General features: G+C 40.2%; 1 protein-coding gene across 1 annotated transcript; it reads right to left on the bottom strand.

Annotated features, from left to right (window-relative positions):
- Nucleotides 1-1,659: 1,659 nt before the first annotated feature.
- Nucleotides 1,660-5,969, bottom strand: LOC140912084 (cryptic protein). Its single transcript, XM_073346235.1, has 6 exons — nucleotides 5,793-5,969; nucleotides 5,277-5,326; nucleotides 4,980-5,156; nucleotides 3,987-4,101; nucleotides 3,788-3,897; nucleotides 1,660-2,170 (listed from the first exon to the last, which is right to left on the bottom strand). The coding sequence occupies exons 1-6, from the start codon at nucleotides 5,813-5,815 to the stop codon at nucleotides 2,034-2,036; spliced, it is 612 nt and encodes a 203-aa protein (XP_073202336.1). The 5' UTR covers nucleotides 5,816-5,969; the 3' UTR covers nucleotides 1,660-2,033.
- Between the last annotated feature and the right edge of the window lie 8,351 nt (nucleotides 5,970-14,320).

The following is a 14,320-nucleotide window of genomic DNA, read 5'->3' as shown; positions in this document are numbered from 1 at the left end:
TTTTTAAATGGTGAATCTATGTTCTTTGTCAACTCTTCCTGCCAAATGAGGTTAAATGATCAGATCTTTGCATTTAGAGTGAGCTAGTGATTTCCACTGATGTTAATGGGAAACACTTACCTCTCTGGTCCTAATCAGCAATTCTGGAATGCTGCGTAGCTAGAACTTTCTATTGGTCTAATTCTATCAGGCCCCAACAGCCCAATAATATACAGTTCCATCAGGGTTAGTACACATAGACTTACATACTCCTGCGTCTCATGTCTGTTTGGCTGCCATATGCCTTACTTATGTTACACCATTTAAGACTGTGATTTTGGATGTTTTATATAGTAGATGTACTCTAATTATATTTACTGTGCACTTACACACATTTTGTATTTGTCTTCAAATGTACAGTATATTTCAATTACCCCACAAGTTATATAATCTATAATACACTGAACAAGTATGCTCTATATCAAACTTGAAAACTTTTCCATGGGGCATGCATAGTTTGATCTGCGTGTTTGATACAGAATCCAAATCACCAAGAACTCCAATTTATAACACAATGAATAATTTTTTTCCAAAACAATGTATCCATTTTGGTGTAAATTTTGCCCCATCTTTGTGGTTGCAGTGGTTCCTGGTGGCAGGATGGTGGTTTCATAGGACAAGGGGAGTGGAAAAGACCTGTGCCCTGAGCATCTTGTAGAGCTCAGCTTCATGGGTGATTCCTTGCTTGATCACAGGCATGTAAGGTTTAGATTGAGATAAGCCAGGGGATTTGCTGCTTTGTGGATCTTCAGGCCCTTAACCCTGCCAACACTAGAGGGGGCACTCTATGGCTGAGAATGCTACTTCTTACATTAGGAGTAGGGAGTTTAATGGCGAGCATCACCTCACTAAAGTGACAGGTTTCAGAGTAACAGCCATGTTAGTCTGTCTTTGCAAAAAGAAAAGGAGTACTTGTGGCACCTTAGAGACTAACCAATTTATTTGAGCATAAGCTTTCGTGAGCTACAGCTCACTAGTGGCTTCCTTGGAGCTCTGCAGCTTTTTTGAGGGAAGGAAACAGACTCCACCTTCCCAGAGAATGCTTGGTCAGGGCACTGGTGTGTGGATTTGTCCCTTAGAGAATGGATGTCTTACTTGAATTTGCTTTCTCAGAAAGAGACCTCCATCTCTCTGTGCAGCCTACCCACATCTCCATTGCTGGAGTGGAGAAGAGTATAGGCTGTACACGTGCCACTCATGTAGGTGTGTTGGGAGTGGGCAGAAGGGTGGGGAATGAGCAGAGAGCCTTGGATCTGGCTTGTCAATATAGGGTGGCTGGAGGAATTAATCTGCTAGTTGGGGGCAGTAGCATTTTATTACCTCTGGGATTGCAACTGCTTACACAGGGCTGCATCTCAAGGCACAATCAACTCCTAAGTGCTCACTGGTGGTGGGGCAACACATTTCCAGAGAGCTGCTCAGATTGAATCCCAAGAGCAGCAATTAGTCACAGGAAATGCCACAGCCACTTTCCAACTTTCTCCTGTCCTTTTTTAAAGACCGTGAAATAAGGTTTGAATTAAAAAGTACAAGAGGGATCCTTTCAAATAATATTTGTTTTATTTTTTTAAATAAAATGTTAAATATATACAAAGGAAATAATAGCTATAAATTTCCAATGCTTAAGGCATAGAAATCTTTCCATAGAACATCAGGGGGTTTCTTCCACTGGAAGAGTGAATACTTCAAAACTAGAGAACTGCTTAAATCAGACCCTGATAGAAGTAGTAATAAGAATTAATACATAGCATTCATACAGTTTAGTGCTTTTCATAATCTAAGCTCTTTACTAATGTTAGCTAATTAATCCATGTCCCTTTCAGGCAGATAAGTAAATCGAGGTATCTTTAGGTTAAAGAGGAAAATCCGAGGTAGAGTACATTTCACCTCTTGTCTTTTAGTCTGTTAGAAAAATGGTTTTGTCAATGGGCAAAACTCTGATTCAAAGCGAGGGGATTTCAGTCCTAAATAAATATTCTTTCATATAGCCAGTCTCAAAGCTGCTGATGGAGCCGGCTGCAGAGCAATGCGAAGAAGCAGAGGAGGAGAATGAGAGAGCAGATTGTTTGCTGTGATCTCGGGCCACTAGAACGTAACCGGAGGAGTTCCTCCTCCTCTTCCATTTTTAGATCTGAGAAAATAATAATAATTAAGAAGAAAAGTTAACATGGGAGTGAAATAGGAATGATTTCAACAGACTTTGAAATGTCCTCCCAACATCTTTGCAGGTACTTAAGTTAAAGCTGTCAGATGTGAAAGCCGATCAAAAAGTCTATTCTCAGAGGAGAGATGTGAATGGATGCCATCAAGGAGCGTTTGAGACGCAACTGATAGCACTTATCAGCTCTTGCAGGCATTAATCTCAGCATAATCAAAAGTAAATACCAAGCACTGGCAAAGATGTTAGCAAGTGGCATGCACTCATTCTTTATGTTGACTGTTAACCCTTTCCTCAAGGGAAAAAAGCCTTCCTTCTATAGCCATTAACACACAAAGCAGAAAATAACTGAGTAATTCAGCCCTAAAAATTCTGCACACTAGTTCTTATACAGCACTTTAAACCAATCTTCAAAACACTTTACAAGTCTATGGCCTGGTCTAATCTAGAAAATTAGGTTGGCATAACTACTTTGCTCAGGGGTGTGAAAAATCCACACCCCATAATTGTGTAGTTTGATGGCCAAAGTCCCCATGTAGACAGCATTAGGTCAACCTAGCTACCACCTCTTGGGGAGTTCGATTAACTACGCTGACAGGAGAATTCCTCCCAGAATAAGGGCTAGTCTACACTGGCAGAGCTTTAACATGGCTTGCTGTGGTCTCCCAGCGCTCTAAAAAAACCCCACCTCCATGAGGGGCGTAGCTCCCAGCACTGGAAGCAGGTCTCCCAGCGCTGGTGCGCTGTCTACACTGGTGCTGTACAGCGCTGAAACTTGCTGTGCTGGGGGGAGGGGTGTTTTTTCACACCCCTAAGCAAGAAAGTTGCAGCGCTGTAAATTGCCACTGTAGACAAGCCCTAAGTTGTATCTACTCTGAAGCGCTAGTGAGGTGCTGCTATAGCGTTTTAAGTGTAGACATACCCTAAGAGTACTCTCATGATTAAGACACAAATTAAAGTGGTATTCATCCACCCCTAGGTTCCCATTCTGACTCTACCACCTGCTTCCTATGGGATCTTGTGCATGCCTCTTAACTTCTTGATGCCTTAGTTTCCTCCTGTATAAAATATGAATAATATAGTCTATCCCTGCCCCAAAGAGTTGAGGTGAAGCTTGTAACATGTAGTGAGATCCTCTGACAAAAGGCTCTAAGTAAGTGTAAAGACTTTATTTGTATTATATGTTGGTAACCATTTTCAAGAAGGTTCTAAACTTTCTGACCCAGCAAATTGTATGCATGTAATTTACACATATGAATAGTCCCATTGACTTAAGTGTTTGAAAAATAGGCCAACTAATTTAACCTCTTTAATTTTTAATTGAAATGGGGGAAATAATTCCCTACTGTACAGGAGTGTTCTCATGCTTTATTAACTAACATTTGCAAAGTACTTTGAGATCTGTGGATGAGATGCTTTAGAAGTGCAAATGTAGAAGTACCCTTACATCAATGTGTTCTCAAAAGTAGACCAGGCCACTGAATAAGTTTCATGTTCTCTGAAAATGCAAATTCTGCAGGAAATAATGTTGTCAGGTGGCTACTAAAAAGCCCCATTTATTCCCCACTAGTGAAATAACCATCTCCTTACCACAGTTGTCTTGCGTTATTTCCGAAAGACAGTGCAGAATCCCATAGCCACATCGACAGAATCGACAACCCTTTTGTACCCAGACTCCATGGGCAACGCTGCCACAGTTGCTGTCAATGACAAGAGAAAGGTTTTGCATTTCCCTACTTGTCTTCAATAATAACCTGGAGGATCTCTGCCATCCTCTTTGCTTTCTTACCTATTCTGCTCATCATGCTCACAATATCTGCCAGTGAAGTGTTTTGGGCATGCACAGAAACTGCCCAGGATACAGGTTCCTCCATTTTGACAACAATGTCTGTTCAGTTTTTTACCTAAAAGACAATGTTCCACAGTTTACTAAGAAACAGGAACACTTTGAACCAACCTCCTTTCTCATTTGTTCTTTCAGTCTCTGTAGCTGCCAAAGGATCTTCGGGTTGTCTAGTGTTATTGGCCTTAGGGGCAATAAAATTAGCTGCCTGTTAGGAATGTTTGTTCAGTTAAGCTGAGTTTGTTTAGTTAAGGATTAAAAGCAAACTACTAGGGATTACAGGATGGTCAAGAAGCAACTCCTGACAACGTCTACAGAAGAAGTCTGTGTGGAACTGAAATATTTCACTTTGACAGAGGCAGATTTCAGTCACACTTATAAATCAGGGTTGTTCTTTAGCACTGTCACTCAGCTTTACTCTGCCATGCAACAGAAACGAATGAGATCTGACTGGGTTGGATTCTTTCACCCAGAACTTTGTGATGAGATGAGAAGCAAAAATCTGCAGTTGTTTTTGGGTGTTACTGTTTGTTTACAGACAGTCACTCTTAAATGAAAATGATTAAAATTTCAATTTAAAGAGAATTTTTAACCATAACCATAAAACAGAAAATCATTTAAAAAACAGTTCGTCTAGTGCACATCTCATTTGTAAGACCAACTTTTGCACTTATTGTCTTTATCCTTGACAGTGGTTTTGTAGATGGAAGAAACCTAGTTCAACCTTAATTTTCTATGCCCACTTTAAAAATAGTAATACACAGGGATTTCTAAATTGTCCAGTTTAAGCGATCAGAATCCAGCCTAGTTAGCGCTTAGGAGCACAGTCTGCAAAGGGTTATTTACGGTGAATGAATGCTTATGAAGACACCTTGCAAATGGTTAATATAGCAATATTACAGCACCGCGCACACATGATGGTATATAAATGTAACCTACTATCTGTAAGCCCAGTGAAAGGTACAAAAGTCCTCGAACTCTGTTGCTTGCTGCTCTCATCACTCCGATTCATGTCATTAAACATATTTAGAGTAGTGCCTTGATTTTTTGGCTGTTGCTTTTGGGCTGTTGCATGCACATTTTCTCCATCACTTTTATGCGCCTCTTTTTCACGGCCTTGGAAAGGTAGTGAAATCGGCAGGGGAGGGAAAGAACAGGTTGAAATGAGCAACACACATTATATATTCAGGAAAACTAGCAAACTAAAAGAGATGGGAAAAATGAAGCTCCCCTTACCGTTTCCATAATGAATGACTTGCAAGGCCAGACTCACAGTGAAAAGAATTCTACAAAAATCAAAAAAGATGAAATCAGTTTATGGACATAAAAATTATGAAGCACATTGTTGACAACTGAAATGAATTATTATTAAAAATATACAGAGGCTGATCGGCTACAGGTAGTGTAATACCAATAATTCAAATTAGCACACCACAAAATAAACTTGTCAATGAAAACAACTGTGTAGGTATAAATCTAGTTTCCCTTCATAATACCACAGATTCCTACTTGTTTTCAAGTTGCTATGTACAGTTGTTGAGTACAGCTGGGCTATTAGTCAGGTAACCCATTACAAAAGCACGGAAGACCAAAGTAGGCATTTAATCTTCATTTGAACTGAAGTTCACAAATACATTGTTTCAACTGTTACTCTTGTTTAAAAGTGTCTGCTCTGAATGATATAAAGAGAGTTGGACTCAAATCAAATGATTCCCAGATTGTAGAAAGTAATTGGCAGGCAGATCTCCTTACCGAACATGCTGTCCCCGGTACATTGTCCGTCACTCTGCAATTCTAGTGTGATTCTCAGCAGCTTGACTAGATGCACGATTCCAAGGTAGATCAGTCTAGGCTGTTACATGCAGCAATCTTCATACCATACACTGTGACTGCTCCATCAAGAGACAGGATAAAGAGCAGAGAAGAGAAAACGGAGGAAACTTTTCCTTTTATCTCCAGACCATAGCAATATAGAGGAGACATAGTTCCCAGCTCTGCAGCTTGTAGATCCTCACTGAGGTAGTGACAGACAGTCAGTTATCATTTCTCTGAGTTTGCTCGTCCACCCCACCCCTAACTCACACACAGCTTGCTGGAGGTGGAGCAAAAAGTGCTATTTACGTCAGTTTCTGTTTGCACGCAGTGAATTGGGGGATCAGGTCATTGGATGCCTAAAGTTCAGTACCTAAATCCATTTTTAGGACTTCAGTAAAGATCATGATTTTCAAAAAGACGGAGCACCCACTTTAGGCATACAAGTTTAGAGTGTGTGGGCCTCAATGTATGATGTGATTTAATTCAATTCGTTGGCTTCTATAACATGAGTTATTGGGCACTGACAGAGGCTGGAAACTAAATTTAATGGTGTGATCCTCTATCGCAAATCCTATATATCGCTGATCATGTAACTTATGTTAACACAAGTTATCACATAACATTATCCTTTTAATTTAATCTATAAATATAGGGGTTCCTTCATTTTACGAACACAGTCAGTGAAATTCTACCCTGTTGAAGAGACAGCTACAGAAAAGAAACACATTCTGGTGAATCTTTGTGCTCTTTAAGGGCAGAAGTATATATGTGTGTATATATATAATTTTCATATTACATGTGGATCTATATTCAAACTTTTTTATGCCTACTATGTCCCTCCTTGCTTGCTCCTAAATTGGTCTCTTCATAATTTCTTTATTAGATGTAACTGACTAGCATAACTATAACAAGACAATATGAGGAAGTAATATTTGTCTGAAACATTATGGTTCAAATAGCTCTGACATCATGCAGTGTAATTTATTTTTGACTCCTGCACCCAAAGTTCTCCAGAGAGTTCACAAATCCATATATTGTCAATGAGAGTTAAGTTTTGCATTTGGAGCCTTAATTTTGATGAAAAATTTGTAACACTCATGTAGCCATCCACCTAAACAATGGCTATGCATTGGGGGAGCATCAAGGGCATCACTATTAATTCCAATGACAGGTTTCAGAGTAGCAGCCGTGTTAGTCTGTATCTGCAAAAAGAAAGGAGTACTTGTGGCACCTTAGAGACTAACCAATTCATTCCAATGTCAACTGTAAATTGAACTTAGTAAATTGCCTACAGAGCTCTCTCTCTTTCCGATACCATAATCAAGATATAATTTTGCTTGCTCTAAACATCATGGGTAAACCACATTTATGGAGATGCCATCACAGGATACGAAGAACACACTGATCTGGCAGATGATGGATCCAATTCCCTGTTTCCTTGAAAAGTCAAATACAACTGTGCAAAGACAATGGAAGGTGGTTGTAAAACTACCACTTTAGAATCACTTATCACGGGTGCAAATGACTACCCAAAGTGCAAGCAGGGGAGAATCAGGCTCCATACATTTTGCAGTGACCACCAGTCAGTTACGCAATTTATTCTCATTGTGTGCAGTGTGGATAAGGGAAGAAAATGTAACCCTACTGTTCATTTAGCAAAACCTGAGGTTGACCTCAACCAGCAACACTGAAGTAAAAAAACTACCCATGTCTTTTCTTCACTAGAATTTACATTGAGATAGCTAACGATGTAAAAACACACCTTTTTTGTAGCAAAGCCTTAGATACCACCTGCTGGCTAAACTGGACCAAAGTTCAACCTTTTCCTCAGTGCAGAGGCAGGACTTTTAGCTCAGTTTTAGTTGCCTGTATTCTAATTTAGGTGTGTTACCACTTTTCGCTAAATCAGCATTAACCACTTTCGTTCCAGAGCACAGACTTGCACCAAAATAACCCAGTCTGTTGTAATTAACTCTTTGCCATTTGGGTGCAAGTTTGTGTGTAGACCAGCCAGCACTGTAAATCCAGAGTAACTCAGAGCATAATTTGATCCAATTGTATGGTGTGGGTATACCAATGACATAGAATCTAGAATTTAGACTTTTATTTTTATCGTGACTGTGTCTATTTAAATAATGTCAGAAAAACAGAATCCTTACCTGAGTTAATAGTATCTTAGATTAGACTGGAATAACTTTTAAAATCTAGTTTACTCTTTCACAATTTTTGCTGTCTGCTCCTTTTGGATCCAGCTCGGAAAAGCACTTAAGCCTGGGCTCAAGTCCAACTCTTTTCAGGACAGCACTTAAGCACGTACTTAGGTTTAGCCATTTGCTTAATCCTATTGACCTTAAATTAAGTACATGCTCAAGTACATGCTCAGGGATGCTTCCCTGAATCTGGGCCATAATGTGTTTCAGGCAGCTTGGGCAAGGTAATTAAACTAGGCAGTGTCAGGTTTGCATGTACTAACAGTGTTTGGTTTTTAACGCTGCTGAGGAATATTTCAATAAAGTGTTTTCCCAATGTTTGTTTTTAAATCAAACTCATTAAATTCCTTTGATTCTAATTGAATCTCCAATTCCATGCCTTATTTTCCATAAGAGTAAAATGAGGATACTGTTTTGAGTTCAAGAAGTAAAGCACTAGATAAATGCTTTTAATAATTTATTATTATTATTATTAGATGAAACATTCTACATGCCAGTGTCCCTTTAGTTTGAAACCTTTAGAAAATAAAGCTAACTGCCACACTATCACTCAAGACCCAGTTTACTGCTTTTCTCCCTCACCACAGATGGAAGCCAGAAAATGTAAACATGGCAAAATAAACATGGAGACCGAATACTTACCGGTAATAGTTTTTTTAGTAAATGTAACCCCGATTCAAATGTCAGTGATGTCGCACTACTTTTTTGGTATCAAGACCCCCGTTTTATACGAGAGGTAACTTTAAAAAGGGGATGCTTGTAAAGAAATATAGATGCATCTTCACACTTTGTGCCATTTGTTTAAGATCTGAAGTCAGCCCTAAGGAGTGAAAGATTTGATGGCCCAGAGAGCTGTAAATCAATTGATAAATGAGGACTTGTGGCACCTTAGAGACTAACAAATTTATTTGAGCATAAGCTTTTGTGACCTACAGCTCACTTCATCGGAAAGCTTATGTTCACTTCACGAAAGCTTATGCTCAAATAAATTTGTTAGTCTCTAAGGTGCCACAAGTCCTCCTTTTCTTTTTGCGGATACAGACTAACATGGCTGCTACTCTGAAACCAAGAATTGATAAATGTTTCTCACCATGTTACCTTATTCCTTTCTTTCTTCTCACTGCAGTCACACAGAAAGGGCACATGTATGGACTGAGGCCACAGACATAGCTAGGATGCCACTTTTGCCTTATGGAGAGGAGTTTGGCATGAAACTGCCTCCAATGTTTGTTGTCAACAAAATCTACCAGAAAGCAATTGCTTATGCACAAGAATCTGAGAGAAACCCATCATGAGAGCAAGCCCACCACCTCCTATCAGCTGTAAACAAGATAAGAATGGAGACAGGAGGAACTGGTCCTAACAGTTTCAATCAAGCTCTATCTCTGCTAGAGAGTTTTTTGATGGTTAAACATTAGTTAGGTGTTTCTAGTACAGTTTGTTATGGGAGGGGTTCAGTGAGCCTCCACTTACCTACCTGGTTTATGTAGATGAGTTCAGCAGCATGTCCACACAAAATTATTTTATCAGGGCACAGGACAAAGCCTTTCCTTTCAGAAATTAATATATCAGTGCATGTGGGTCTCCCAAGGTACCTATCTCACAATTCCCAGCACAGGTCCCTAATGTATAAGCAGCAGGTTATTCTGGAAGATTAAGGACCCTCCACTTTCTGCATTAACCTCTAGTATAGAGCACATCCCAAAGGAATTGAGGCATCTTGCATAGTTGTTCTGACAGCTGTCCTAGCTTCAACAAATCTATTGGCACCTGAGGAAGCCATTGTCAGGATATCAGCAGAGAATGAGGTGGGACAGAAGGCAGGAACTGGAGAATTCAGGTATCACTAACTGCCTGGACTCCATGCTGGGAATATTGACTCAGCTCAGGAGTAAGGAGATTTTAGACTAGGGATGTTGCCAATATAAGAACATAAGAATGGCCAGATTGGGTCAGACCAATGATCCATCTAGCCCGGTATCCTGTCTTCCGACAGCGGCCAATGCCAGGTGCTTCAGAGCTTTTGAACAGAACAGGCAATCATCGAGTGATCCCCTGTCAGCCGCTCCCAGCTTCTGGCAAACAGAGGCTAGAGACACTCAGAGCATGGTATTCCTATCAGTTCCTGATTTAGGTCCAACTAAAGTGTCTGCTGGGTAGGGTGATTTACAGGCTTGAATTCCACTTTAGGGTTAGGACCAGATCTGCTGGTAGAACAGGGTCAAGTTGGCGAGCTAGGATAAGAAGTAATGGAAAACAATTACCTCTTGGGGGAATACTCATTTGAGATTGAGAAATCCACGATGCAAGTTGCATGGCAATACATAGAGTCCTCAATGTGTATCTGATGAAAGTGCAAAATATCTAAGATCACTCTGAAACCCAGCTGGAGATGAATCAAACTGCACATGGGCTATTAATAGCATAGTTACCAAGGGTTGCATTGGAAAGGAAGACTAGTATTTTTCTAGCTAGAGGCTTTTTTAGCTACAGCTGCTTCTACAACTTTCAAGAGCAGCCCAGGGTCTAATAATTTCTGTATTGTAGGAGGTGTCTGTTTGTTCACTTTACAGCTTACAAGTGTTCAATCAAATGTTCTAGTTACATCTATTCTCTACCTCCCCAAACCAAAAGCTGGTCAAAATTGCTCTTCTGTCCCAAGGGATCTCTCATGTGGGGTACCATAGGGATCTGTCTTTTTCACCCGTTCTGCTCAATATGAAGCAGTTAAGGAATTTAGGACTCTTCTACATACAAACTTGCAATGGTTTAATGACAGTAGTTAAATTAAACCAGTAAAACGCTTGTGTGGATGCTCTTACTTCAGTTTGAGTGGCATATTTTAGTTTAGCTTAACCCTATTTCAAACTGATTTAACCTAAACTGAACTAATCCAGTCTTAAAGCAAAATAAGATCCCCCAGGCAGGGGATTGCACCCATTTAACTAAATGTATTTAAATTCACGCCATTAAGTAAACTGGTGCAATTCTCCTTACAGACAAGACCTTTTTTGGAATACATGGGTTATGGTATATTCCCTGTGCATGTGATAATCTACTCTATATTTTCATCCCATTGGACCTGACTGATGCAATGGAGTGAATAACCCAGTGTCTCTCTAGAGAGACAAGATGGGTGACATAATATCTTTTATTGGACCCACTTCTCTCTGTGTCTTTCTGAGATCAGGATATGGATGAAAGGTAGTCCAAGCTAGGCTGAGGTGATATTACTGTGCTGGGGAAACAACTATAACAACTAGTGAGGAAACACCAGGGGGAATCCTTGCCCTCCTTGGAAGTGGTGTGAGGAGAGGATGGGGAGTTCTGCTCTAAATGATGGCTAGATCTGCCCTTGCAATGACTCTATTTCTTACTGCCTGCCCATGCACACATAGAGTGAAATCAGTTTAGTAACAAATATTCTACGTTATCTGGGGGGGTCTTCTTTTATCTAAGTCTACTGTTTGGTCTCAAATTGAGTAGGCTGAAAAATGCTATATATTTTCCATGAAAAATTTTGAATGAAACAAAAGATGTCGATTTCTGTTTTAAAAAAATGTATGGTTTTTTTGAGTTTTTCCCCTTGCCTTTCCCCTGTTTTCTACTGGAAAAACTCTGTGTGTGTATGTGTATGTGTGTGTGTGTGGTGGGGGAACGGTACAGAAAAAAGAATGGGCAGAAGGAGGAACCAAAAAAAAAAACCCTTAACAAAACCTGAAATGTTTGGTTTGTAAAAAACATGTTTTCATTTTTTTCTAGAAAAACAAGAAAATTTTGACCAAAATGAAAATATCCCATTAATTTTGTTTTGACTGAAAAACCATTTTCCATTACAAAAATGCTTTGATGAAAATCTTTTTGCGGCTCTAGTCTCAATCAGTAGGAGGTGGGACAGCAACAGGTTATGGACTTTTGGTCACATTCCTGGTCCAACTCATTGCCACACCACTTATCTGTATCTTATCTTATCCTCCTCCATCACCATTCTACCAGGTGACTCTCTAATGTCCTGCATCATGGGAGGCTGAGTGGGTGCCTTAGGCTCAATAATGGCCTGAAAAGGAGTGGGAGTGTCATCCTAGTGATCTGTTGTTGTCCTGTGCCTTATTGAACTCCCCTTTATGGTTTTTCATTTTATTCTGGCACTGCATTAATGCTAAATTCATTCTGACACTGTGGGTATCACAGTGGGTCTTCACTGCAGAGTTAAGTTGGGCTCTTAATTGGGAGTTTCCCCTAACTCTCCTCTGGTCCACACACACAAATCTTCTTACCCAAGATTGGTGGTGTTTTCAGTCTGAGCTAGCTAGCTTGTGTGGAGCTATTGGCTAAAACTGGAGTGACCTTTTCACTCTGACTGGGAAACAACGCACTTAGCAGTGAGGATGCAGGATAACCACTGCAGGTGTTGATAGTCTTCCAGTGCTTTCCCACAGCTCCTTCCCCTCCATATGCCCAGAAGGACAGAAACATTCTCCCATAATTCACTTGGGAAGAATCATAAAGCAGCTTACCTTACTACAGCTCAAAAACATCTTGGATATGCTCCCAGAAGTCCTAGCAACACAAGAGGGTGAGTGTGGCACCAGTGAAGACACAGTAACTTGTGTATGGCTTTGTATTTGGCTGTTCACCCAAGTTAACTCTGCATGGAAAGCATACTCTGAAATATTTGGTGTACACTAAGTTGTTCTGAATGGCAAAGTTCAGTTCTGAATAGATTGTCTCATTAGCAGATCCTAGTGAGGACTGGGGGCTGGCATTCTTCTTAGGCCAGCTGTCAGCATGGTCCTAGAACATCTTTGTTAGGAAATAATGGTTTCAAATCCAAAAGCACTAGGTGGCCTGGTACAACAATGCAGCAATATCACAGAAGTGGAAGTTGATGATGAGATAGGTACTAAGTAGTCGAAGTAAGTTCAAAGAACAGACAACAGAATTCTTGTAGGATCACCACATGGCACCCTGGGAAGATGCACAGATTGCTGAGGAACCCTTATCAGGAGTGGTCACTGAAGGGGTGAGCAAGAGAACAATGGGTTTGTGCTGGGAGGATCTGTTGAATTGGTGCAGTTGTAATGCATTTGGGTTCTGTTCCACATTAGTGCAGCAACTGTCTGAACTAAAGCTGTGTGGGCAGAGGTGCTGTCAAAACTTGTTCACATCATACTGGTATACTTCTAGCAATAGCTGGAATGTCTGTGCAGTTCTTGGGAACACATTTATGTGTTGACCTGGAAGCCAAAATTTCAGAAGTTGCTCCTTTTAGCATCTGAATCTGAGCTCTTAAAAATGGAGCACCCCATATCAAAAGCCAGTTTTGAAAGTTTGTGGCCTAAGTCCTTTACAGGCTGCCCAGGTGCATGAACTGGCAGTGACTATGCAAAAAATCATCCAGTGCAGATGGAACTAAAAAAGCCAGAAGTAAAGCCAAAAGCATGATCTGGAAATAAAGCAGTTGTTTCAAGTAGTTAAAGCAGACCTAGGACTACAGAATGAATAGAATTGTCTCTCTTTCAGCAATGGGTCACTTCAATGTGCTTGAATGTTGTAAATTGACAAGAAGATTAAAGGGGTGGAACAGAAAAGCAACAAAGATCTTTGGAAGAGCTATATAGATAGAATCAGGTTCTTAGGGAAAGCTGTTCAAACTCAGAATAACACGTTAAAGCTTAACTTGGGAATTATCCTTTTGAAATTACTTTTCCTTTTTTTGGCTAGAGGGATTACAAATTTAAGTGATCAGTGTTGTTTTAATCATTTGTTTGTTGAGATTAGTGAGGAACAGCAAGCTTTTAATTGTGTTTGCGCTTAAATGGTTACATGGTATGCTTGAAACCTTCTGACATGACATTCCAACCAGCTTTGAGTAAATGTAGTCTGCTTATAGACTGAATAGACTCTAATTTCAAAAGACTATACCAACCTCCATCTTCTTCAGGGAAAATGGAGGGGATGAAGGGGAGGGAAAAACCCTGAATCCTGGGGGGAGTGAAATAAAAAAACTTATACTGGTACATAACTTTACTCACCTGAATAGACCCACTGAAGTCAATGCAACTGGATTCACTCAGGTAGACACCCATATACTTGACTTATGTGGGGCTCCATACAGGCCTATGGGTCTAGCCATGCTGAGCCTTATGGTACAAAGGGCTTCCTGCAGTTGCATAGGGGATCCCTCATGTGGATCAGTTTGCATTGCCTTCACTGGGACTATTCATATGAATAAAGTTACTCACATGTTTAAGG

The sequence above is a fragment of the Lepidochelys kempii genome, chromosome 5 (genome assembly GCF_965140285.1).
Source record: "Lepidochelys kempii isolate rLepKem1 chromosome 5, rLepKem1.hap1, whole genome shotgun sequence".
Lineage (NCBI taxonomy): Eukaryota > Metazoa > Chordata > Testudines > Cheloniidae > Lepidochelys > Lepidochelys kempii.
Note: the sequence above shows the minus strand (reverse complement) of the source record. Positions and strands in the feature narration are given on the sequence as shown.

Bases quoted from the DNA above. Each gene is read 5' to 3' on its own strand.
- LOC140912084 (XM_073346235.1), bottom strand. From the start codon at position 5,815: ATGTACCGGGGACAGCATGTTCG. The intron at 5,157-5,276 runs GTAAGGGGAGCT...TACCTTTCCAAG, and splicing joins AGTCATTCATTATGGAAACG to GCCGTGAAAAAGAGGCGCAT. The intron at 2,171-3,787 runs GTAAGGAGATGG...TTATTTTCTCAG, and splicing joins AATAACGCAAGACAACTGTG to ATCTAAAAATGGAAGAGGAG.